This window comes from Chionomys nivalis, chromosome 8 (assembly GCF_950005125.1).
Source record: "Chionomys nivalis chromosome 8, mChiNiv1.1, whole genome shotgun sequence".
NCBI classification, from domain to species: domain Eukaryota; kingdom Metazoa; phylum Chordata; class Mammalia; order Rodentia; family Cricetidae; genus Chionomys; species Chionomys nivalis.
This window is the reverse complement of record NC_080093.1, coordinates 93,294,754-93,322,258: the sequence shown is the minus strand read 5'-3', so window position 1 is coordinate 93,322,258 and position 27,505 is coordinate 93,294,754. Positions and strand designations below refer to the sequence as shown.

At 42.0% G+C, this 27,505-nt stretch overlaps 1 protein-coding gene across 4 annotated transcripts in view; it reads right to left on the bottom strand.

The window, feature by feature from the left end:
• Positions 1–2,763: 2,763 nt before the first annotated feature.
• Positions 2,764–27,505, bottom strand: part of LOC130879722 (tripartite motif-containing protein 30A-like) — a 90,906-nt gene continuing 66,164 nt past the window's right edge. Inside the window, exons 1-8 of one of the 4 annotated variants that reach the window (XM_057778500.1) lie at positions 24,297–24,435; positions 19,203–19,685; positions 16,834–16,929; positions 15,995–16,225; positions 13,480–13,502; positions 5,721–5,821; positions 5,421–5,447; positions 2,764–5,174 (exon numbers count right to left, since the gene is read on the bottom strand). In XM_057778500.1, the coding sequence (XP_057634483.1) occupies positions 4,576–5,174; positions 5,421–5,447; positions 5,721–5,821; positions 13,480–13,502; positions 15,995–16,225; positions 16,834–16,929; positions 19,203–19,622 (1,497 nt within the window). In that variant the 5' untranslated portion in view covers positions 19,623–19,685; positions 24,297–24,435 and the 3' untranslated portion in view covers positions 2,764–4,575. Of the gene's footprint in view, positions 5,175–5,420; positions 5,448–5,488; positions 5,534–5,720; positions 5,822–13,479; positions 13,503–15,994; positions 16,226–16,833; positions 16,930–19,202; positions 19,686–24,296; positions 24,436–27,505 lie in introns of those variants that run through there. The other 3 variants (XM_057778501.1, XM_057778502.1, XM_057778503.1) reach the window with 3 other exon arrangements.

Sequence of the window (27,505 nt, the reverse complement as noted above, 5' to 3'; positions counted from 1 at the left end):
AGTTGCTTGATTGTACTTCCTGTTTACTCAAGTAATATTATTTGCCTTTTCAGGACTTTGATGGGGTTGAAGACTAGATAGTCATAGTTACTTCCCTCTCATGACTTAGCCAAGGCATATATAATACAAGATTTAGAACCCTCAGGATAGGTAACTATTAAAACCTGTGGATTCATTGCAAATTTATGTGGTTTGAATCACCGAGACCCCCTGAAATGTTGATGTAAAATACTCCCAAGAACGCAGCACCCCCACTCAGCAGGAAGTAGGCAGACAGGTTGACGACGCCCAAATTCCCTAAAAGATTGTTAAAGCAGGGCCCCTTCAATGGTTCAGGAGCAGGAGCAGCGAGCCTGCTTCCCTGAGTTCTGCTCCACTCTATGCAGCAGTTTGGGTCCAGAGTGAATGCTGCTGGGGCCAGAAGGCAGCTGGAGCAGAGTTTTTCCACCACAGCTACTGCTGCCGGACTTGATCTCTCACAGACAGTGCAGATGGCTGAGACTGTCAACCAGCAGGCTGAAAAGAGTCAGCAATGCTTTGGACATATTCAATTGGGCATATTGACCTTGAACCAACAAGTAGCTCTGGTTCAGGAGCAAGCTGACTATCTTTGGACTTTTCAACAGTTAATCATGTTATGTGTGTTACTCATGGCACTGTATTGCATGCTTCTGCTACTGTTATGGAACTCAGCCATCATATGAGAGGGGTTTGGAATACTGCTTTTGTTAATTTTACCACCTGGTTAGTGCATGCTAGATGGTTGCAGCACTGTTCTGGCTCGTTGGTTGTCAGTCCTGGGGATACTTGGTTTAGGGCCAAGTGTCTGGGTAGCCATGGACGGTCAATACTTTGGGGGAAGAATGCTCCCTAAAACAGTGAATATTAGAGGGCTATTCACCATGACAGGCAAGGTATTATAAAATAAAATGGGGGGGTAGTTGTCGTGATTCATTCAGCTGCCTCCACTCCCCCTGACTGACAGTGGAACGTACTTGTGGTCTAAATTGACAAGGATGTTTGTGTTCTTTCTGGCCAGTGGGTCTCCACAGAAGCAGAGGTATAAAAGGTTGCAGGGCAAAATAAAGGTTGCTGTTCTTCCACCTGAAAAAGCAATGTCTCGATCTCAATCCCAGCATTCCACGCCAATCTCGGCTATCCAGGCTATGCTGGCTGTAGCACTAATTAATCTTTATCAATAAAAAAAATCAGGGGTAAGAATCTAAAAGATCAGAGAACAGGGAGCAGCCAACAGTTGCTTCCTATCTCTTCCATTCCTCTGTCCAAATAGGACCAGATCCTCTCTCGCCTTGCTACTTCCTGTCTCCTGTCTCCAGTTGTCTAAATCTCTATGGTCACCTAGTGGCTAGCCCTGTCTTCTGACTCCAAAAAAAGCTTTATTTGTCAAACACAGTCAAAATACTATACAACAGGGCTGGAGATGGCTCAGCGGTTAAAAGTACTGACTGCTCTTCCTAGAGGATCTGGGTTCAATTCCCAGCACCCACATGGCAGCTTATAACTGTCTGAAAATCCAGTTCCAGGGGATCAGACTCCTTCACACCAATGCAGATAAAAGAAACTTAAATAAACCATAAGAAATATATTTTTAAAAAATACTATACAGAAGGAGTTAGAGGAATGAGCAACCATGTCTTTGTCTACTACAGATTTGAACCAGTACCTCCTCTGTTTCTTCCAACAGTCTTCTTGGGAATTAAAACCATAAAATGTTCAGACAGTCATTTAGGTCTTCAAGAACTTTCTCTGCAGACACAATTTCACTCCTGTCTCCATACAAAGATTTGACTTTGTGGTCAAATCAGTCTGCAATCAATCCCTAAACGTAGTGACAAAAATGAAGGCGGCCAAGAGAGCACAGCACTGGTCATACTGCTGAGCAGTGCCACAATGTGTGAGTAATTGTGCAAAATACACAGTGGCATTTAGTTCAGAGGAAAGGCTTTCCCATGAAACATAATTATAGAAAAATTATTAAACAAAAAGGACACAAGAGAGCTATGAAGTTAGGTTTTTTCTATAATGAATTTATAATTTGATTAAAGTAAAAATCATCCATTGTTTTTTACTACAGGTATTCTGATTCTTCAAACAAAGTATGGTGATGTTTTGAGTGGCTGATACATACTCTGCCAGCATGTAGTGCTACAATCTCCAATCTGCATGATGCCCTGTAACTGCTTCTCTGCAGTCACAGATACAGACAAGATGGAGCTCTACTCAAAATGAGTCCCCAGCAGATCCCTTGCCAGTGTCACACCAACCTAAGTGAGTTTTCATGAAAGGGTATCCTGTGTGTGTCACATGACTGCCGTGCCTCCTGCCTGGCTACAGGCTCCTGCTATGAACCTACCCCTTCATCTTACAAAGCATAAGTACAGTCCTGTTCTCCCACCACTGGGCCCCTGACGCTATCCAGAAATCCCTCCATTTGGTCTTCTCTGGTCCTGGAGCCTGAACTCTCCTGGGAACACCCACTATGCTGTGTCATCTCAGTCTTTCTGTTTACTTATGGCAATCTGACTCCAAATAAACTCCGTATTGAGCAGTAAAATCTCACCGTGTCCTCTTGAATCAACTACCTCATCAAAAACCTCTTTAAATGTAAAACAAAACAGCACAGGGTCTTATTTCTTAATTGAGCCTGGACTCAGATGTACAGCAACTGTACTGTCTCTGTCTCCTGAGTACTGAGATTGTATCAAAACCATCATGCCAGGTTCTGGTATTCAACCTCACCAATCCTTTATTACAGTCACACTGATCACATCAAGGAGACAAAACAGACACCATAGTGGATATCATTTATATGCCAGAGGCAATGTAATTTCCTAGAAACATTCTATTGTTCATATTTCACAACACATCACAAGGGTAGTTCATGGGCAACACCATCATTCACTGTGAAATGGAAATCACAGGATTTAATGTACTTCATAAGAAACAAAAGGAACCCCACAATTATCCTCTCAAAATATAAGTGTGAAAACAAAACAATAATCATAGATATCTACAACATTTTAGAATACACTTAGTGACAGATTCCAGGATCTAACACCAAGATATCAGGAAAGTCAAATCTTCACTCCTCCCATTTGCCCGCTTTTGCATGGATCACCATTCCAGGACATCTCCCCAGTAACTAACAGAGAAAGCAACTACTGAGTGTGCAGTGGATGCTTGATGTGCATCAAACTTGCTCTTTTTTAAAAACTTACATAATGCGTTCACATTTGTGTATGTGTCTAGGCCTGTGCGTACTGCATCATGTGTGCGGAGGTAGAGGATAATCTGTGGGAGTTGCCTGCCTCCTTCCAACATGAGGTTTAATTGATTGAACTCAGGTCAGAGAGTGAGCTTGGAGGAAAATGCTTCTACCCTCAGAGCCTCCTAACACAGCTGAAATCTATTTTCTGACACTGACCTACAGTATTGTGCACTCTACAACAGTAAAATTGTGAAAACAACAAACAATAAACAAAAAAAGCAAAAAAAATCAAAAAACCCCACAAAGCTTAAGTTTTTGAGGTTGCTATTCAGGGTTACACTACTATGTGGAATGACAGGATTAGAACCCAGGTACTCTGAACACAGTCTTAGTGGTTACCATTAGAGATATTTCCTTATTAAGTTTTGATGAAACACAGCACTGTAGTTAAACTGATGTACAACTAAAGGCTCATTCCTAGGCTGGAGACTCTGACATATATTTTCTCCAAGCTGGAGAAGAACTTTCTGTCATTTTCTGTCAGTGACAGAGGACTGGGGTTTTAGACGTGGCAGAGCTGAGACAAGTGGCTCAGGGACAGAGCACCTCCTCAGCATGCACAAGGCCCAGGCTGCCATCTGTAGCACCACAAAACAGGAAGAGCGGGTTAGCAGAGGTCTTACCTCACCTTGTGAGGAGTCATTGTCTTTGGAAATATGGGAAGAGATGAATTGCTATTGTCTTGTAAACAGACAAGTAACTGGATTAAGGAAAAGAATCCATACTGGTTTGTATTTAGAAGTGTAGAGTATTAAAATAGAAAGACCAGATGTTAGTGCCAGTGCTTACTTACCAGGCCAATTCACCTGATATAGCCATAAGGAATTAAACAAGGCCTAGATTGGAGGGACCACAGCAAGACAGAGGCTGTGACAATTTTGTTGAGAACAATCAAACTTTTTATACAGAATATAATCATAATTTCCAGGATCAATACAGTTTTAGTTGCCAGGAAACAATGAAGTTTAGAAGCTATACAGGGTACCCAAAATTAATGTCTAAGACCTATGGCCTGTCAACCTTCCATGTGTCCTTGACTACTAAGGAAACATACAGAGCAACACAAAGTAGGTTGAATGCTTTACTGTTTGAGGGAGTGCATCAGTATCTCAGAAACTGAAAGGCAGGAGCCATGGACTCTAACCTGAAAAACCTATAACACATGCTTCTCATGTAACTCCATGGTTCCCTACAACCAATGATAGAAAAAAACTGTAATGATACCATGGACTTTGGGCATTTGAGCTACATCAGACATGGGGCACTGTGCAAATATGGGTGAGGGGTTAGGAGGGTGACCCACAGACTGTCATTGGCTCTGAACATGTCATAGGATTAAAATATGGATAAACAGCATCAGGGAAAGAACAGTCACAGAATCTATAGATGAGAGCTCCATGGTTGGAAACATCATAAAATGAGAGAGTGCTAGCTTCTCGGTCCAGGAAAACTCCAACACGAGTGGGAGGATGAGTCGGAGAGAGGAGCAAAACACTGGCATTGTGGGTGACAGAACACTCTTCAAAGGCATTATATACAGACCTGTTCGTCATCCCTATAACCCAGTAGCCACATTTTGGCTGATATTTTACATCCTGTTTAACAATAGAATTTTTTAAGACTCTGAAGCCCTTTTCATTCACTGCATGAAGCTGGGGTTGAGCACATCTTCCATCATTTATTCCCAGGAGCCAGGCATCACAGCTAGACACGTCTACTTCCCAGTAATGTTTTCCTGAGTAGATAGCTGGATACCCTAGGACACCTAAATCATAGGACTCGGAAACTTGCAAATTTCTTCTATAACCACTTCTATGTTGTATTTGTCTTTTGTCCACATTAATGACAATGTTTTTATTGTTGAGTTGAGGCAGGGTCACGTGAACTGCAGAAAAATGAGACATATAAATTATGAGTCACATGAGAAACAAGGTACTGCCTTATTTGTGATTTAAGTTGCAATGGCCTGAGGAGAAAGTGAGAGGGATCTTGGCAGAGCCATTTTTAAAGTCAAAGAGAGGCAGATTGTTGTGCATATTGGGAGCAGTAACATAAAATGTAAGTATTAGTAGAGAAATAAACTCTGAAAGACATTAAGATGAGAGAGGCTGATGGTGGGATTTCTCCTTACCCCAGTGGCGCTGGGCTTTCCGGAGCTCTGAAATCATGAAAATGCACAGCATTAAATGCAAGCAAGGGAATGAGAACATTAAAGTCAATGTGCTCTGCGGAGTTGGGGAAGGTCTGAAACAGTGACATAGGACGGGATGAATGATGATGTCCATTAAATATATTGCCATCACTGGGACACACTATCTGCTCTTCTCAGTTTCTCTACCCATGATCAGAGACATCACTCTCTATCCAGAGAGTACAGCCCCAGCCACCCCTTAAAGTCCCCCAGGTAACCGCAGAATGTAGCTGCTCTCACCTTGAAACATTTGCAGCATGCTCTTCAGATCCGGAGCTGGTACGATCCTTCTGTGTTTCCTTGGAACCATTTTAGGCTGTTTTAGACTTAAGGTCTGACTCCTAGGGACAAAATATTGACCTCCACATCTCAGACAGTGTGACTTCTGACCACCATGTGGTGCAGGACAATTGTCTATATTCTGTCAATTATATTTTAAATAAATGCTGATTGGCCAGTAGTCAGGCAGGAAGTATAGGCAGGACAACCAGATAGGAAGTAGAGGCGGGTCAAAGAGAACAGGAGTATTCTGGAAAGGAGGAAGCCCATTCCTTCCCAGTCCTGTCCAGCCACCGAAGAAACAGAATGTGACCTGCCCTGCTGAAAAAGGTACTGAGCCATGTGGCTAACATATACTAGAATAATGGGCTAATATACGGTATAAGAGCTAATATGAAGCCTGAGCTAATGAGCCAATCAGTTTATAACTTATGTAGACCTCTGGGATTTTCTTTGGGATTTGCCGGCTGTGGGAACTGGGCAGGACAGAAACCCCAACAAGCAAGTCCTCATGTTACAACCATGGACTCCCTATCACTCCCTATCATTCTAACCATAGAGGTCCTGAAGTTCTCCTGAGAATTTTGAGAAGGGAGAGAGTAGATACTAACCCTGCAGACATGAGAGACACACTCATGACCCATCACAGTTACTTGCTGTGTGATATTTCGAATGTCTTCTTAGGAGCAGAGCTGCTCACTCGTACAGTTAAAAACTTTCTTCCCCACTCTCACATCTTCCCTCCTGGAACTGTTAAGAAATGATTAACTAGCAAATCTTAAAACAAATCAAACTAAGGTACCTAAAAATTAATGTGTAGGCCAGGCAGGGGGCCAAAAGCCTTTAATCCCTGTACTTAGGAGGCAGAGGTAGGTTGATTTCAGACATCAATGACAGCCTGATGTACAGAGTGAGTTCCAGGCCAGCCAAGGCTACACAGTAAAACCTTGTCTGAAAAACAAAACAGGTAGGCAGGTGGGCAGGAGGGAGGGAGGGAAGGAAGAAAAGAAGGGAGGAAGGAAGGAAGGAAGGAAGGAAGGAAGGAAGGAAGGAAGGAAGGAAGGAAGGAAGCTGTGTTCTCAAGAACAGTCTAAAGTTGGGGTGCAGAAACTGCTCCTGGGTAATAGAGTCATAGAGTCTGAGAAAACCCTCTGGTGAAAATCAAGACTTCAAATACTTTTGTCAATATGGATACTCTTAGCCAGCTTCTAAATTAAGTTCTATTTTAAGAAGACAGTTTTGGAAAAGAAGATAGGAACATCAACTTATACAGAAATAAGCTGCATATGTTCAGAACATGCCTGATGCTGACAATCTGCATGTGACTCTTTACATAGAAGGGCACAGCTTTTCAGTCTTCTGAAGTATGTGGCTTAGGTGGAGCAGTTGTGCCCACAGACTCAAGTTGTTTTTGAAAAATCTAAGTACCCAAGACCTTCAGCGACTCACTGAGATACAGACTGCAATGCACAGAGTGGGCCAAGAGGTGAGTGGCCAGCCTCCCATCTGGACAGCACAGTCTCTAGGCCCTAGGAACTGAAGCAAAGCCCCAGGACCCTTCCACACCCATCTCAGCTGCACTAGTGATCACTGGGCAAGCCTCCTTCAGGAAAGCTGCTTTATCACCCCCCACCAGACCCTGTAACTACAAGTCCCACTCTGCCTCTAAACACACCCATCCCATGAAAACGCAGCAGTTCCCTGACACACAGAAGGGACCAATAGCAACTCCCTGGGACAAGGCAGCAACTGCAATGATTGGTTCAAGAGAGGATTCCTAAGACACAGACGCCAACTTCAAGAATTGAACCAAAAAGCAAAGACACTGCCTTCACCACTTGGAGGAAGAGATGGGTAGGGACCAATGCAAGAATACATTCAGAATACATTTGAAAACCTGATGAGCAATATAGCAATACCAGAATCTAATGGTCCTACAACAGAAAGGCATGAGCATCTTAATCCACAAAAAGCAGAAGAAAATGACTTTAAATATAACTTTATGAAGATGATATAGGCTCTTAAAGGGGAAATGAAAAACTCTTTTAAAGAAAAAGAGAAAAAGAGAAATATAAAATTGGAATAAATCAATAAATCTCTACTGAAAGCCAAGAAAACAACAACAAAAAAAAAAGGAATCAAACAGGTGAAGCAAATAATTCAATAAGTTCAAGACTAAATTTAAATGGAGGCAATAAAGAAAACACAAACCTAGGGAATTCTAGTAATTGAATATCTGGATAAATGAACAGGAACTACAGATGTAAGCATAAACAACAGATTACAAGAGATGGAAGAGAGACTCTCAGGTGTTGAAGATACAATAGAGGAAATAGACACATCAGTCTAAGAAAATGTTAAATCCAACAAATTCTTAATGCAAAAATCAAGGAAATCTGGGACACGATGAAAAAGACCAAACATATGAATAATAAGGAAAGAAGAATGAGAACTCCACTTCAAAGGCACAGAAAATATATTCAACAAAATCACAGAAGAAAAACTTTCCCAACCTACAAAAGGATATAGCTACAAAGGTACAAGAATCTTACAAAGCACCAAATAGACTGGACCCCCCCAAAAAAGTTCCCTCATCATATAATAATCAAAACACTAAATATACAGAATAAAGAAAGAATAGTAATGACTGCAAAGGAAAAAGGCCAAGTAACATATATAGGCAGACCTATAAGATTTACACCTGATTTCTCAATGGAAACTCTGAAAGTCAGAAAGTCCTGGACAGATATGTTGCAGACACTAAGAGACTACAGAAGCAAGTCAATACTACTATATCCAGCAAAGCTTTCAACCACTATACACAGAGAAAACAAGATATTCCATGACAAAACCAGATTTAAACAATACCTAGTCACAAATCCAGACTTACAAAAAGTACTAGAAGGAAAACTCCAATCCACGGAAGTCAGTTGCAACCACAAAACCACAGGTAACAGATAACCTCACACTGGCAGACCCCAAAGAAGGGAAACACACAAATACTACCACCAGAAAATAATAGGAATTAACAGTCACTGGTAATTAACATCTCTTAATATCAATGGACTCAATTCACCTACAAAAACACATGGGCTAACAGAGATACAAAAAGAGAATCCATCCTTCTGCTGCATACAAGAAACACAATCAAACCCCAAAAGACACACATTACCAAAGAATAAAGGGTTAGAAAAAGATTTTCCAATAAAATGGACCTAAGAAACAAGTTGGTGTAGCAATCTTAATATCTAACAAAATAGACTGCACACTAAAATCAATCAAAAGAGATTTAGAAGGATATTTTATATTCATCACAGGAAAAATCCATCATGATGAAGTCCCAATTCTGAGCATCTATGCCCCAAATATAAGAGTACTCACAAATGTAAAAGAAACATTACTAAGGCTTAAATTGCACATCAAATACCACACACTAATAGTAACAGACTTCACCACCCCGCTCTCACTGATAGACAGCTCTGCAAGACAGAAACTTAACAGAGAAATAGAGAACAAACAGATGTCATGACTCAAATGGACTTAACAGACATCTTAGAACATTTCACCCAAGCACAAAAAAATAAAAGTTCTTCTCAAAGTCAGACTCTCACTGCTGATAGTTTACATAAGTGATCCCAAAAATTCTACCAAGGAAATTTTACAACTCATAAACACTTTCAGCAATGTAGCAGGATACAAGATTAACTTAAAAAAAATCAGTAGCCCTCCTGTACACAGATGATAAAAGTCATGGGGAAAAAAAATCAGAGAATCAACACCCTTCACAATAGCCACAAATAGCATAAAATATCTCGGAGTAACTCTAACCAAACAAGTAGAAGACTTGTATGACAAAAACTTTAAATCTTTGAAGAACAAAATTGAAGAAGACACCAGAAAGTAGAAAGATCTACCATGCTCTTGGGTAGGAAGAATTAACAGAGTAAAAATGGCAATCTTATCCAAAGCAATATCCATATTCAATGCAATGTCCAGCAAAATCCTCCAAAGACCTTGAAAGAATGGCACTCAACTTCATATGGAAAAGTAAAAAACTCAAGATAGCCAAAGCAATCCTGTACAATAAAAGAACTTCTGGAGGCATCACAATCCCTGACTTCAAACTCTACTACAGAGGTACAGTACTGAAAACAGCTTGGTATTGGCATAAGAAAAGACAGGAAGACCAATAGAACTAATTTGCAGACCCAAAGATCAATCCACACATCTTTGAACACCTGATTTTTGACAAGCAAAAAATATCAAATGGAAAAAGAGCATATTTAACAAGTGGTGCTGGCATAACTGGATATCAACATGTAGAAGAATGAATATAGACCTATATCTATCACCATGCACAAAACTCAAGTCCAAATGGATCAAAGACCTCAACATAAAGCCAGCCGCACTGAACCTTATAGAAGAGAAAGTGGGAAGTACACTTGAATGCGTTGGCACAGGAGACCACTTCTTAAATATAACCCCAGCAGCACAGACACTGAGAGAAACAATTAATAAATGGGACCTCCCAAAACTGAAAAGCTTCTGTAAAGCAAAGGACACAGTCAACAAGACAAAATGACAGCCTACAGAATGGGAAAAGATCTTCACTAACCCCACATCAGACAGAGGTCTGATTTCCAAACTATACAAAGAACACAAAAAAATGGACACCAGAAAACCCACATAATCCAATTTAAAAAAATGAATACAGACCTAAACAGAGAATTCTAAACAGAGGAATCTCAAATGGTTGAAAGACACTTAAGGAAATGTTCAACATCCTTAGTCATCAGAGAAATACAAATCAAAACAACTCTGAGATTCCATCTTACACCTGTAAGAATGGCCAAGATCAAAAACACTGATGAAGCCGGGCGGTGGTGGCTCACGCCTTTAATCCCAGCACTCAGGAGGCAGAGGCAGGCAGATCTCTGGGAGTTCGAGGCCAGCCTGGTCTATAAAAGCTAGTTCCGGGACGGGCACCAAAGCTAGAGAGAAACCCTGTCTCGAAAAACCAAAAAAAAAAAAAAAAAAAACCAAAAACAAACAAACAAAAAAAAAAAACACTGATGACAACTTATGCTGGAGAGGTTGTGGGGAAAAGGGAACACTTCTGCATTGCTGGTGGGAAAGCAAGCTGGTACAGTCCCTTTGGATGTCAGTGTGGCGATTTCTCAGAAAAATAAAACTGGAAAGGAAGAAGTCAAACTCTCACTATTTGAAGATAATATGATTGTTTACATAAGTAACCCAAAAATTCTACCAGGGAACTACAACTGATAAACACCTTCAGTAATGTGGAAGGATACAAGATCAACTCAAAAAAACACTAATCCTCCTCATTAAAAATGATTAATGGGCTGAGAAAGAAATAAGAAAACACCACCCTTCATAATAACCACAAATAAAATGAAATATGTTGGGATAGCACTAACCAAAGAAGTGAAAGACATATATGACAAAAACATTAAGTCTATGAAGAAAGAAATTGAAGAAGATATCAGAAAATAGAAAGATCTCTCATGCTCTTGGAAAGATAGGATCAACAAAATAAAAATTGCCATCTTACCAAAAGCAATCTACAGATCCAACGCAATCCACATCAAAATCCCAACCCCCACATCAGACAGAGGACTGATCTCTAAAATATATAAAGAACTCAAAGAACTAGACATCAAATACCAAATAATCCAATTAAAAATAGGATACAGATCTAAACAAAAAATTCTCAACAGAAGAATCTCAAATGGCCAAAGGACACTTAAGGAATTGCTCAACATCCTTAGTTATTAAGTAACTGCAAATCAAAACAACTCTGAATACCATTTTACACCAGTCAGAATGGCTAAGATCAAAAATACCAATGATAGCTTATGCTGGAAAGAGTACAAACTTGATCAGCTGCTGTGGAAATCAGTATGGTGATTTCTCGGGAAATTGGGAATCAATCTACCTTAAGACATTGGAATACCATTTTGGGGCATACACCCAATGGATGCACACTCATACCAAAGGACATTTGCTAAACTGTGTTCATAACACTATTTGTAATAGCTAGACGCTGAAAACAACCTAGATGTCTCATCTGAAGAATGGATTTTTAAAAATGTGGTTCATTTACACAATAGAGTACTAGCCAGGGATAAAAAACAATGACATGTTGAAATTCTCAGGCAAATATATGGAACTAGAGACAAACCACCTGACTGAAGTAACCCAGACCCAGAAAGACAAACAGGGTATGTACTCATTCATATGTGGATACTAGATATAAAGTAAAGGATAATGATCCTATAGTCCAAAACCCCAGAGAAGTTAGATAAGAGAGACAAACAAGGATCTCCATTAGAAGGGGAAATAGATGAAATCTCCTAAGAGAATTGGAAGTAGAGGAGGAGAAAGGGGGGGCAGAAGGTAAAGGGATTAGAAGAAGGGGAGGGGGAAGAGAACATGAGGGAATGGGATGGTCAGGATGGAGAAAGGACAGAATGGGAGAGCAAGGAAACAGATATTGTCATTGAGCAAGCTATTATGGTACAAGAAAGAAACCTGGCACTAGGGAAATTTCCAGGGATCCACAAGATGATCTCAGCTAAGGTCCTAAGCAATAGTGGAGTGGAGAGGGTGCCTAAACTGGCCTTCCCCTGTAATCTGACTAACAACTACCTTAATTGTCATCATAGAACCTTCATCCAGGAACTGATGGAAGCAGATGTGGAGATCACAGTTAAGAACAGGGCCAAGTTCCAGTGTCCCATTGAAGAGAGGGAGGAGTGATAATATGAAATAGCTGATATGAGCTAGTGAGAACTCACTGACTCTGTACTAACAATGGGGTTATCTGCATAGGACCAAACTAGGCCCTCTGAATGTGGGTGACAGTTCTGTGACATAGGCAGTCTGTAAGGCCACTAGCAGTAAGACTAGAATGTATCCATACTGCATGAACTAGATTTTTGAAGCCCATTCTCTTTGGAGGGATACCTTGTTCAGTCTAGGTATAGGGGAAGGGGCCTTGGTCTTGCCTCAAAGTGATATGCCAAACTTTGTTGACTCCCCAATGGAAGCCTTACCCTCTCTGAGGAGTGGATGGGGGTTGGGGTGGGAGAAGGTGGGCAGAACAGAAGAACAGAGAAGGGGAGGGAGTAGGAACTGGGATTGATATGTAAGAGAAAAGATTGTTTTTAAAAACAAATAAATAAAAACAAAAAAAAAGAAAAGAAAAATTTAAGTACAACCACAAGGGAACTCTAGATCTTTTCTATCCCCATGAGAAAAACACAGATCCACAGGAATTTTTCCCAGTATACAATTCTGTAAGCACTGCAGACAAGGAAGACATACCCTATCTAGGATAACTCTATCAATCAAGTACCTATGAGCTGCAGACAGAGCCAGACACAAGCACAGAGCATGGACAGAATGATGGAACCACAAGGAGTCTGAAAGTTCCTGTGATTCCATTTGCCTCTTCCCACTGCTGAGCCTAACTCTATGGTTCCCCTTACCTAGTCCCCTAAAAGAGAATCAAATCTGTCCCCAGTAGTTACAAAACAGTCAGAGCCTGTCTTTCTTTACATCTTCCTCCTTCTTACTGTAACTTCAGAATAACACTTTGTCTAAATTCCCCCAAATCCACGGGAGATTTATTCTAGTCAGATACTAAATCATTCCCATCACACAACAGGGCTATTCTTCCATGTCAGCTCACACATACCTTGTTAGGACATGATTCACACCCTAGAGAGAAGGGAGAAAACACAGTCACTAACATGTTCTGTATGTTCTTGCAAATCTTGGTCACACTCTCACTGGGTGCAGAGACAAATTCAGAGAATTAAATCTGTCACCCACAGTTCTCCAAGACAAGATATAAACAGAATACATGACTCTTTACTTGACTTACATGTAAACTAAGACTATTTTCTGTCCCATACTACAAGGTTTTGGAGAGCAAAGTTGAATAAATGGTAGTTTGAAAGCTTACCTAGGTTTTGCTGTGTGTACAACTAAACACGCAAACACATGACTCTATCCATACTCCATGTCAGCTCTCCATCACCTTACTTACAACTAACAATATAAGAAGCTGATTCCTAAATTATTTGAGTCATTTAGACACAATTAAATATGTTAGGAATAAAGAAGCCACAAGGACTAGAACCATAGATAGTTAGATACTTAAAACCAACTAACAAATCTCTCAATCTCTTTTTCTTTTCTCTGTAATTGTTCTAGCAGGATAAGAAGTTAATCTAAAGAGACATATGTGTTAAATTGAAAAACTATTGAAACAATAATCATCCCCCAAAATGGGAATTTCTCCAGGATTCTCACACTGGAGAAGAAAAACAGCTCAGAGAGAACTGGTCACTGAAAAAAGATTTCAAGCACTTTTAATTACTTACCAGACCAAATTAAAGTATGAGTCTATGATGGAGGAAGGTCATTGGTTAATAAAGAAACTGCTTGGCCTGATAGGTTAGAACATAGGTGGGTGGAGTAAACAGAAGAGAATGCTGGGTAGGAAGAGGAAGTGAGCTCAGAAGCCATGCCGCTCCTCTCCAGGGCAGACGCAATAAAGCAAACCGCCAGGTCAGACATGCTGAATCTTTCCCGGTAAGACTGGTGCTATACAGATTACTAAATATGGCTTAGGCAAAATGTGAGAATTAGCCATTAAGAGGCTAGAACTAATGGGCCAAGCAGTGTTTAAAAGAATACAGTTTCCATGCAATTATTTCGGGGCATAAGCTAGCCAGGTGGCCAGGAGCCGGGTAGCAAGATCGCAGCCCTCAGATCCTTCTACAAGTCTATAGCCCAGATAATGATGGAAGAAAGATCACACTTTGACAAGGAATACTCATTTTTGTATATCTTTGGTTCTCTACTTAAATTTTGATAATACTTTGAGAAAATGAAGATGGACAAAGGGGTTTTGTTAAAAAAAAAACCCTTTTGTCCATCTTTCAAATGCAGCCACATTAATAAATATCCTCTTTCATCTTTCCAATATAATTTTTGCTCCTTTATATAAATAGATATCAAGACCTGACCCACCAGGTCCACTCTGATATGTTAAGTGGACACCCTAGTTAGCCATATATACTGGGTTTGAGACCTAATATTGTGCAAATATTCTCTCATGTTTGGATTTCAAATAACTTTAGTAGATTTAAGTCAAGTTACAATCTTTGAGAAATGTGACCATTCTTCTAGCAACTAGCTAGGGCAAGTAGTAATTCTACGTCCTTGTATATCTGTGAATACCTTAAATAGAATGTTCTTTCCTTGGATGTTAAGCACTGACCAAAAGCCTTCTGATAAAGATAACTGCAGAAAAGCAGATCTTTGCTTTTGCCTAGGGGAGAGGAACAAGGCCTGGTAGTAGCCCACATGTAGCCCAAAGGTATAGAAAACAGTTCTGAACTGTGAAAATTAATTGCCAAATATGCAACAGAAAGGGAGTTACCTAGAGCAAAAGTCTATAGCAAAAGAAAGACATCTAATATAGGTGCATAATTCCATCTAATATAGGTGATGAATGAGTGTCCTCAATAATAATTAAATCAATGCAAAGTAAACCAATAAACTAAAGGAGTATAACTTCCTAGAACTACCAAGGTCTATAAGATTGGCAATTGAGGTGAAGGAACCAAATTCTTACAGAGACATTCATCACCAGAATATGACTTTGGTTTAAAGTATTTAAAAATGAGATAGACATAAAGTGCAATACAAACTTTATACGTGTACAGATAGAGAAGACATCTTTCATCTCAGCAACTCAAAGACAGAGGAGGGAAACTCTCTGAGATCTTAGATGGCATCTGCCCTCCCACTGGCCACACCACTGAATCAGAGACAGTGGGGGTGAAAGTCTCCAAACATCCAAGGGGAGACCATTGACACTAATATCAAATTCAGGTGAAAAGACTGTTGAATATGCTTCACACATGCTCACAATGCAGTAGGGTAGTAACTACCCATGGTGCAACAGATCTCTCCAAGATTCTGCTACTATACTTTGTTTGATAAACTAAAACATGCCATTTCTGCTTGCCATCCAGGCATGCAATGATTTCCCCAGCTTCTGAAACTAGTTCAGGAAAAAGTTCAGGAAGGGTCCAGAGAGCCCTACTGTCCTCCCCAGGAAGATCACAGCAGCACAAAGGGAGGGAAATGGCTTCCAGGTGTCCTGACTCTCAGCTGCCGACCTCCTGTAGTCTTACCTGCAGCATCTCTACGTTTGAGCACTGCAACTGATGCTTGACAGCTGAGATGAGGTCTCTTACTGACTCCCTCTGCTTCTCCAGTTCATTTTCAAACTTTTCCAATCTTTTGACAATGTCTTCCTCCTCTTGCACCAGCTTCTCCACCTCATTCTTCTCTTTGGAGTCCAGGAATTTTCGCATTTCTTTAAACTCCTTCTGGACATTTTCTACATCCCTCTGTATTTGACTCTTCAGGGATAAGAAAATGGAGAGTTATTCAGACTGTCCTAATGGGACTGAAAGACAGAAAACCACTGTTCTGATGGGGAGTTCTAAACAGGAACTGAGCTTGGGAAGGGAAGGCATCTGTCTCTTTTCAGTGTCTGTTCATGACATTCCAAAACAAAGATCTCAGATCACCTTTACCAAGGCTACCTGAGCCAAAGTGGGTATGTGGGTGTGACTCAGTTTTCACACAGCTGTTCCTGACTCCAGTTCCTGCCTGTATATCCCTGATTCTACCTCTGAATCCCTGAGAAAAGCTAACCCCAAAAATAGAACTGTAACAGTTCCCACGCATCTTCCCAATGGTCAGTTCCAGAAAGCACCACAGGAAGAGTCCCAGGACTCAGTGCCATTCTCACCAGGCCCCTGCCATGCTGTCAGCTCCTCACACAGCCAGGCTCAGGTCTGATGCACTCTCTCTGCAGCCTCAGCTCCAAGGGAACAGGCAGAGAGGACTAATCAAGGCCTCTTGTTCCCATCAGCCTCCAAGGAATGAAGAGCCAGGGAGCTTCTTGCCCAGGTTCCTCCCAGGCATCAGGCTAACTTCTTTAGGAGGTAGGGTCCCCACTTGCCTCCCAGAAAGTTCTCTCCTTTTGAAGGTCATCTTTCAATTGGTCACATCTTTTCTCATTAGCCATCTGCATCTCCAGGACAGACTGGAGCATCACCTGTAGGAGAGGAAATGTAGCAGAGTCAAGCTGCGTGCTTAGTAGGACAACTGTTCCTAGTCAAAGGCCAAGAAATCCTTCTGAAAAGACAGGAGGTCTAAGACTGTTCTCTTTTCAATATCATGTGCCATGATTTATGGACATAAAGTATGTAATCTTCAGTCTCCAGCTCAATCCATACTTGATTTACACACACACAGCCCCATACAGACAGACATAGAAATCTCTCTTAGTCAGTCATCCCACCAAGTACACACATCTCATTTTGATTCTGGCATCAGAAAATTGGGGTAATTTTGTTAGCTCTTCTGGTCTTTCCCATAAACATATACATACACACATGCCCTGCAATTGACACCTGCATATTCCTTTTCTTTTCTTTTCTTTTTTTTGAACCTGGGTCTTACTATACAGCCCAGGTTGGCCTGGAATTTCTGTCTACACCTGTATAACCTCAAACTCATCAGTGGCCAGAGTCCTGGTATTGAGCCATACCCACCACACTGTCCATGTGTATTTTCTTTTGTAACTTTTTTCCTTTTTTTATTGTATTTTTTTCTTATGTTGTCACAGGCTGCCCTACATGGGGCTGCCATATGTTGGGAGCCACATTTTTTAGGTGACTTTTGCCAGGTTCCTAGCCATAACCAGTTTCTACATTCCAGGGTTTGATCATGAGGATTAGAAATGTTAGATAGGAGGAACAAAGATAAGAAAGAATCAAAGAGACACAGGATAATAATAGGAGGCTAACAGCCTCCTACATACTGAGTTGGGAGTTCTGAGTTCTCTGAGTTTGCTCCTGTTTAACTTTTCATACACGTTTGTACCTCAATACAACACAGGGAAGAAGGCAAAAGACTGCTTTAACATGATAAAAATGACAACTAGAACAGTTGCTTGCATCAATACTTTAAGACATCAAGTCATTATTACAAGGAAAGCATTCTGTTGTTTAGGCAGTCAACCCATCCTATCCAAGTATAATGAAGGCAGCCTCTCCCTAGGTCAATCCTCCTAATTCAAAGGGGAGCAAAAGTATGCTTGAATTCTCTGTCCTTTGGTCATGGTGGAGAGCATCTCCCTATATGGGCCATCTTAATGTCCAAAACACCAAGTGACCACACCATAGGTCCGGGTGTGTAGCCACAGCTGTCAACAACTTTGAATAAGCTCAAACACTCTGACCTTCAGATGAGGAGGAATAGGCTCACATTTTTGGGTCTCCACAGGTTTTTTCTCATTGAAAATAGATTTTTTTTTATGCAATACATTGTGATTACAGATTTCCTGGCACCTACTCCTCCCACTTCCTCTCCACCTCTCCTCTTATTCAGATCCACACACTGTATGTCTCCTGTTACAAAACAAAAAAGCAACTGTTTCTCAGCCTCTAGAGATTAACCCAAACATAACAAAGGCTTCGATGAAACATTTCACTTAAAGCCAGACACAAGGCTTTACTTTCCATATCGGTACAGCCCTGACTTATCATTATGAGAGAAAGAACCCCCAAATATGGGTGTAGTTCATTTTGTGTGGTCATCTGTCTCCTACAGGGCACAGGACCTTTCCTTAAGAACAGTTTATTTCCCCAGTGAGACTCGCTTGGAGAAAAGTAAGCTTACAAGTAGGTATCAACTGGAGCTTTCTTCTGGGCTACGGATGGGCCATGTGCCCACTTCTTCCAGCTCTAGAATCCCATCTGGTGCAGACACTTGCAGACTCTGTGCATGCTGCAACAGTCTCCATGAGTTTACATGTGCGCTCACAAACAACCAACAGAAAACAAAGTCCCAACACGGAACTTGCCTCTGCATCTCACTATGGAATTATTTCCCCTCTTCCCAGATGTTTCAATGCTACACGCACATTCTCTTCACTGCTACACATCATTCACTAACTATCCCCATGGTTGGACGTCCTGGGACTGGTTTTTAGATAGTAGGAATGAATCTGATTCATTCATTAAAAAACATAAGAAGATAAATATAAGCAGTTCTGTTCTTGGCTTTTCTTGGTCATCAACTCAACTTTACAGGACAGTTTCAAATTTATTTTTCTACCCTAGTATTTGTAGTCCAGGCAGATTCTCGTGCAAATAAGTGGAATAAGTCATTGTGTTCTTTTAGGACTCTAAAGGTAGGAAAGGATGGAATGATATACCAACCCCAGAGCCTATGATGTCCAGGTAATTGACCTGACACACCAAGTGGAGATTTCCCATTTGTTACTGTCTCCTGCTCTGTGTCCCACACCCTCCCACTTCTTACCTTATACTTATTGGCCACCTCTTCAACGAGAGATGTTTGGTGACCACGGTGATCCTGAGATCTCTCACAAAGCCAGCAGATGGCCACCATGTCCTTCTCACAGAAGAGCTGGAGTTTCTCTCCATGTTGTGCACAGACATTCACCTTCTGCTCCTCCCCAGAGCTGGACTTGAACCCTGTTAGCCTCTCCACTATGTTGGCCACATGCCAATTAGGTCTCAGATTCCCAAACAGGTAACTATCTCGGCACACAGGGCAGATGCCCTCCCCTTCTTTGCCTTTGCTGGACTCATAGTTCAGTGTGATGCAGGCTCGGCAGAAGCTGTGACCACAATCTGCACTCACAGGCTCCACCATGAGGTCCAGACAGATAGGACAGGTCACCTCCTCCTTGACCATCCCGAGGACTGATGAGGCCATTGTTGCTGTGATGCGAGTCTGTCTCTCCGAACTCCTAACACTTCTGCTCAGGTACCTGAGTGACTGGGATGATGAGAAGGGGCAGAAGTGAGAAAGGGAAAATCAGCACTGAACCGTGAAGAGATCAATGAATGTCCTCGATGATAAGGGAAAAGAACAAAGGAGAGAGATATGGAAAGTTCAGAGACATGGCAAAGGAGCATGTTGTCATCCTTTCCAGTCCTCTGCTATGTTTCATCCCAAATGACTAATTTCAGATGCAGGATTGTTATTTCCTTTCACTGAAGACCAAGAAGATCGTGTTTCCTTCCATCAGCCTCGTGTAACCGACCTTCTGTCCTTCCCTTTCTTTTCCAGGACAAAATCATATCTTCAGTGTTACAAGCATCAAACTACTCACTTCTCCCCTGCTGTACTTCCTCCTTCATTGGCACCAGGCAGTGTGACTTTCTGATCCTCTGCTAACCAGTCTCTTACTAGAAGCCTGGTGCTGACCTGGAGTGTACACAGTCCCATCTCCTGATAACTCATAGGCAATGATTTCTCTTATTGTCATTTAATAAATGACAATATCTGTGTTTGTATAAATGGTTAAGATAAGCCCTGCACTAGATGTATAGTGATGGCCACTTACAAGGCTCACTTGTCTTCAATACACAAAAAGGGGATAAATAGCAGCCCTTTAGATGCTATTTAGACCTCTTTCAGAGGACCCTGCTCTACCCCATAGAGTTCACCAAAGGAAAAAGGTGACAGCCAGGACAAAATTGATAGCCAGAACATTGGATGTGTGGAATTATTTCTCCAAACACTGCAGATTCTAAGGAATCTTGTGTCTGTAAGTGTTGAGAATTTATCCTGTATGTTTCCTCAAATACAGTGGCTGCCCCTTAAGCAACTGCGTCCTAATCAGCACCTGCAACCTGGCAGCTACCAGCAGTCTGAAGGGCACAAGGGTGCAGGCTGTAGAAATTCTGTTCCCTCACAGGTTCTCTCAAGGCCACTAAGGTAAACTTCAACTAGATCTCTACCCTCTATGACCCCAGGATTCAAAGACTGAGGTGAAATTCTGCTCCTTCAGAGAGCTTGAAAAATCAATAGCTAGTATAATGATCTGTTCTGTCTCTTTAAGAGACAAGCCACACCCACTCACTCCCCTGTCCATTGTGGCAGGCTGATCTTCAGCTTCCAGCCTGAGCTCCTTCCCTTTTTCCATCTTCCTTTCAAAGGGGCAGCTCCTGCCTCTACCTACTTTTCCCCTTCCCCCTTCTGTCTCCTCTCTCTCTCTCTCTCTCTCTCTCTCTCTCTCTCTCTCTCTCTCTCTCTCCTTTCTTCTCCCCTTCTAACTTCCCCCTCTATAACTCACTGAATAAATATCAAACCTCACTCTGCCTGGCATGCCTATACATGTCTCTGCCTCTTGCCTGCCGCTGCCTGTGTCTCCCTGCCCTGGACCAGCCACCTCTGAGGCTCTGAGGGACATGCATCTGTCCCTGCCTGGGACTGGCTGCTCTTAGGGCCTGCTGCCTGCTGCCACTGTTTGGGGACCTGCAGCATTTCTGCTGCCTGCCACCACAGCATTTTTATTAATTCATTTCAGCTAGCCCTTTCTCCTTGCTTGCTGCTCACAAAAGCAGTGTGTCCCTCTGCTCCACCCACATTTAAGAGTCCTTGATACATCAGGTCCATCCCTACCAACTCCTGTCACCTAGTTGCTGTCTCAACCTCTTGATCTTAGGTTAATTTTATTTAATAAAGCAAATGTAACATGTCTTTTCATTGTTAACAAAAGCAGTAGGGAAAAAAAATCCAATACACTTTAAAGTAATATTCCACATAAGTATGGTCTAGAAATTTAACAAATATGTTGATGGGAGATTCCATGTATGAAGGACAGCAGGATACTGAGTTCAAAATCACATCAGAAATATACTTCAAAGTAAATTAATTTTACCTGATAACATGTCATATTAGTTCAGCAGTCAAAGCCAATGGGCAACCCACAGCTCATCTGATGGAGGAGTTACTTTCATTTAATACAGAAACTGCCTTGGCCCATTTATAGGCCAGCCCTTAGATGGGTGGAGTAAACAGACAGAATGCTGGGAGAAAGAAGCCAAGTGAGTGAGTTGCCATGATTCTCTCACTCCAGACAGACGCAGGTTAAGATCTTTCCTGGTAAGCCAGCTCGTGGTACTACACAAAATATTAGAAATGGGTTAGATCAAAATGTAAGAGCTAGCCAATAAGATGCTGGAACTAACGGGCCAGGCAGTGTTTAAAAGAATGAAGTTTCCGTGTAATTATTTCAGGGCATAAGCTAGCCATGCGGGCGGCCGGATGCCAGAGACACAGCCCTGCCGCTCCTATATTACAACACTCATCAGCAAACGAAAGATGAGGAACTCTTCCCATTTTTGCTCGAAACTATATAATAACACACGCCATTGTTTCAGGAATAAAAATCCTATAAATGTTTATTTTTAGGTATAAACATAAATTTCTTCATCTTAAAGCCATGCATGAAAACTACACCACTAAGTAACAAATTTAAAGCAATGGAAAGAAAACCTTTTTTAAAAGTCATGCTGAAAACAATGGTGTTCATTGTTGTCATTTCTAGTAAACACAGCGGGACAGGGGAAGTACCAGCAGTACTGGAAAGAAGTAAAACAAATACAAGACAGGGTTCCTTTGTGTAGTATAGCCATTCAGGAACTTACTTTGTACACTGGGCTGGCCTTAAACTCATAGAGATTCACCTCTCTCTGTCTCCTTAGCATTTGGATTAGAGGCTTCTGCCACCACCACCCAGTCACGTTTGTTTTCCAGGTGAAAGAAAAGCCAGTGAACTCAGTAAAGATGCAGGATGTAATAGCCAGTATAGAAAAATCATAAAGGGTGAGGAACCCAAAGGGAAATTAAGAAGCTGGGGCTGTTGTGCTGACCTCTAAACCTGGCTTCTTGGCAGGCGATGCCAGAGGATGGCAATCTCAAGGCTCTACAGCTCAGCAGTGGTGCACTTGCAGCACAGTAAAAGGGCTGGAGGGGTGTTCAGTGGTTGAGCTCCACCTGCTGTCACACAGACCCTAAGCTACAGGCCCAGTGTAATAATTCTGAGTGGAAGGAACCTTAGCAGTGGGTGAGAGCCACGGAGGAACAGATAAATATACCATAAAGACAGAGCTTAGGTGAGGAGTTTATTGGGAAAGATAGAGAGACATGCTTGCCTCTTCTGAATAGAGGAAAGAAAATGGGAATGGGTGGAGCTTCTCTCTCTCTCTCTCTCTCTCTCTCTCTCTCTCTCTCTCTCTCTCTCTTCCCAGCTTGTCTCTTAAAGGGACCTTTTGCCCCTTAGAAAGCCCACCAAGGGTCAGCCCCTCCCCCAAGGCTGCTCAAGACCCTACCTATAGGCTATTTAAGACCTGGCTGACAGACCTAGCCCATGTTCTTCCATCTGCTTCCCTGAGAGTCACCCAGCAGTTTCCTCTCTGTTTATTAAACCGGATTTGTTAATTCGGCTTGATTAGCTTATTGCCTTGGTGGTAGAGAACACCCAATAACCAGGAATTCAATACTTAATAGTTTCCATTGAACTAAGTTGCTATAGCATCCTTCAAATGTTCCCCCATTCCAGAAAAATAAATCAGTTTTTAAAGAGACACCAAGGAACGATAACTAGGTTTTTTAGATGCAGACAATACAGCTGCAGACAGGTTCCTTCTTTTGTGGCTGGGGTGTGTGATGGATAAGGAAAACTCCATTGGTGTAGACATCCATTCTATATTCCTAAAAAAGAGAAGCTCCTGGCTACTCTCACTCCTTGCTTCCCTCTACAAATTGCAAAAGTGTTATAAGTAACTCTTATTCCTAAAATAATGTGGGGGAGTCCCCCGGGGGGCTCACGGACCAAGCTCTGGCGGGTCCCCAGCGGTGCCGGGTGCCGGCTCCAGGGTCCGGCACCCGAGCGGCGGCAGAGGGAAGCCATGCGGCAGAATTCCCAATGCGCGGTGGTTGTGAGCAGACCCACGGACACAAAAAGTAGCCATAAAAACATTTATTAAAAGGGGAGAAAGGGGGGAGGGAGAGGAGAGAGAGAGAGAGAGAGAGAGAGAGAGAGAGAGAGAGAGAGAGAGAGAGGAAGAGAGAGAGGAAGAGAGAGAGGGGGGAAGAGAAAAGAGAGCGCGTGGCCACGCTAAAGAAACAGAGAAAGAAAGATGGCACAGACAGGTCAGAGGTAATGGGAGTGGGTGTGGCTTGTCCCTTAAAGGGAAAGGAAAGCACAACAGTAACTGCTTCCTCTGGCTTCAGGAACCCACTTACTGCTGTGTGAGAGAGCTCCTCACAGCTGAGGGAGTTCCAGCAGTTTCTCACTCAGCTATACATTCCACACAAATGAGATAATTGGCTGCTCAGCTTAAAACACCCCTCCTCCAACCTCATGTGTGACAAGCCTTTGATTTGTTCTTAAGGCTATTGTTGGCCTTCTAGCAGTAATTAATAAATTCATTTAATTATAATTTAAGTAGAGTCTGTGGTCTTTTGTTGGAATGTTTTCTTTGTCAAGGCCACACCATCCTCTGGCTCTCCCTCCCTTCCCCTCCCACCCCAGCACTCAGCAAGAAGCAAGCAGTTCCTCTTTCCCGACTCTTATCAGTTTCAAATTAAACTCACCAAAACAAAGAGTGTTTTCTTCCAAATTCTAGCCTCTAGATATGCTCTCAGGCCTTCAGACACCAACCAAGAGATCCTGGATCTGTAGAGAGAGCGAATGGAGGCCACAGTGTCCTGAGGACTCCGTCCCTAAGTCTGATCTCTGCTGAGTCAGAAGAGAAATGAAAGTTAAGACACTAAGGGCTGAAACTGAGAAAGAGAAACTAAATAACTACCAGCCAATGGGATGCTAGCACATTGTTATCTGGTTCTACCATCAGAGGAATTCAGTTCCCCTAATTCGGCTCTGCTTTCCCCAAACTTAGGACACAGTGCTACAGGAAATTGACAGGTTACATGTTCAGACTCATGTTACAATCATCTAAAAATGTCTTGATCCTCTGGAAAGCTGCCCCTGTTGGAAAGAAAGCCTTCCCCATGGGCTCCTCTTACACCTGAGCCCCTGGCTGGGTTTTTCTTTGCAGGGCAGGTGTGGCTCAAAGGGAAGGAAAGACAAGGTGTGAGGACAGAGAACTTCAGTGTCCTCTGGGGCTGGACTCTAGCACTTTCAGGTTGAGAACAGAGAGGAAGCTGCAGTTCAGGGCAGCTGCTCACAATCAAGATTCCCACCCAGCAGGGACAGGATGGGAGGAGCCCCATGCAGAGCCCTAAAGAGACACTTCCCACACTCCCAGCAGTGAAACTAGGGAACTGCAGGGGCTCTCCAGCTGCCCAAGGGTGTCCTGCAGACTAGTTGTTCTGTTGCTGTCCAGAGCAGGGTCTCTTCCCAGTCCTGATTTGATGCATTCATTATATCCCTTTGAGGAATCCCTTCCCAGAATGGCTCTATAGGCTCCATATGAGTTAGGATTTCTATTACAGACCTCTGATATTGACTCAGCGTCCCCTGAATTAGAAGTTGAAATTTTGTAGGGCTCAGAATGAAATGAGATTCAGTTGGTACCTTGCATGCCCAGCAATCCTGGAACCCTAGCATGGATTCTGAGTGGCAGAAAACCACATGTGGTGGCATATAGGTATGTAATCTGCCTTAGTTAGTTTACTATTGCTGTGAAGAGATACTATGATCATACACATGATGATGACAAGTAAAGGAGAACATTTCATTAGGTCGGTCTTACATTTCACAGGTTTTGTTCAGTAGTATTTATCACAGTTGGAATCATCGCAGCTTGAAGACAGAGATGTTGCAGAGACAGCTGTGCCCTTGCATGAGCAGGCAGCAGGAAGAGAGTGTCTGTGATGTGGGATTCACCTCTGTATGCTGTGAATAAAGAAGCTCTTCAGCCTATAGCAGGGCAGAATATAGCCAGCCTGGAAGAGATCTAGAGAGAAAGCAGGTGGAGTCAGAGAGATGCCATGTAGCTGCTGAAGGAGACAGACTCTGGAAGGAACCTTACTGGTAGGCCACCACTTATTGCAACACAAAATAACAGAAATAGGTAAATATAAGATGTAAGAGTTAGTTAATAAGAATCCTGAGCTAATAGACCAGCAGTGTTGTAATTAATATTGTTTCTATGTGATTATTTTGGGTCTAGGTAGCTGGGAATTAAAGAGCAGTTTTTGCCTACAGGCCTGGCTGGAGCTACTAAAACCCTGAAGACCCTGCTAAGGGCACACTTCCTTCTATAATGCCAAACCTTCTCAAACAAAGTCCCACCTACTGACAGTGCTGCTTACTGCCCATGAACCAACTGAGCCATTTCCATCCAGACCATCACACTATGATAATCACCATGACTAGGGCACTGTTTGATTCAGAATAGTGTTTTATTTGGTGCTTATAGCTTCAAAGGGTTAGGGATCATGACCACCACAGTAAGGAACATGGCAGCAAGCAGAAAGGAACAGTGACTGTGATGGCTATCCTTCCTTGTCAACTTGAGTACATCTAGAATTAACTAAAACACAATGACTAGGCACCTGTGAGAGATTTTGCCTCAATTAAATCATTTGAAGTTGGAAGACCTACTTCTTTTTTTTTTTTTTTTTCAACTTCCTTAGCAATCAGGGAAATGCAAATCAAGACAACATTAAGATACCATCTTACACCGGTCAGAATGGCTAAAATCAAAAACACCAATGATAGCCTCTGCTGGAGAGGTTGTGGAGAAAGGGGCACTCTCATCCATTGTTGGTGGGAATGCAAACTTGTGCAACCACTTTGGAAAGCAGTGTGGCGGTTTCTCAGGAAAGTCGGGTTCAACCTACCTCTTGACCCAGCAATACCACTATTGGGAATATACCCAAGAGATGCCCAAACATACAACAAAAGTATATGCTCAACTATGTTCATAGCAGCATTGTTTGTAATTGCCAGAACCTAGAAACAACCTAGATGTCCTTCAATGGAAGAATGGATGAAGAAAGTATGGAATATATACATATTAGAGTACTACTCAGCAGTAAAAAACAATGACTTCTTGAATTTTGCATACAAATGGACGGAAATTGAAAACACTATCCTGAGTGAGGTAAGCCAGACCCAAAAAGAGGAACATGGGATGTACTCACTCATATTTGGTTTCTAGCCAATAAAGGACATTGAGACTATAATTCGTGACTCTAGAGAAGCTAAATAAGAAGGTGAACCCAAAGAAAAACATGGAAGACCTACTTCTAATGCAGATCTTTGAGGCAGGAAATACTCCCTTAATTTAGATCTTCCCAGGTTGGAAGACACATCCTTAATCTGCACTACACCTTCTGCTGGCAGCCTGTATAAAGGACATGAATTAAGGAACCGTGCCCTTTCTTTGTGTGCTTTCTCTTGCTCTCACTAGCAAGTCCATTTCTTCATTGACATTAGAGCCCATTTCTTCAGGATTCTAAAATATGCTGAAGATCACTTAAGAAATCAGCTCGTGCACTGAGTAACTACTGAATTCTTGGACCGTCCATCAGTAGACAGCCATTTTTGGGTTAGTTGGCCTGTAAGTCATTCTAATATCTCCCCCTCATATAGATGCAATCTGTTAAGTTCTATTCCTTTAAAGCAGTGGGGTTCTAAACCCAAGGTTTGTGCCCCATTTGGCAAGCCTCCAACTCCAAAATATTTGCATTATGTTTTATAATAGTAGCAAAATTACAGCTATGAAGCAACAACAAAAATAATTTTATGGTTGGGGCCATCACAACACAAGAACCAGTATTAAAGGGTCACAGCATTAGGAAGGTTGAGAATTCTGACTAATACAGTGCTGAAT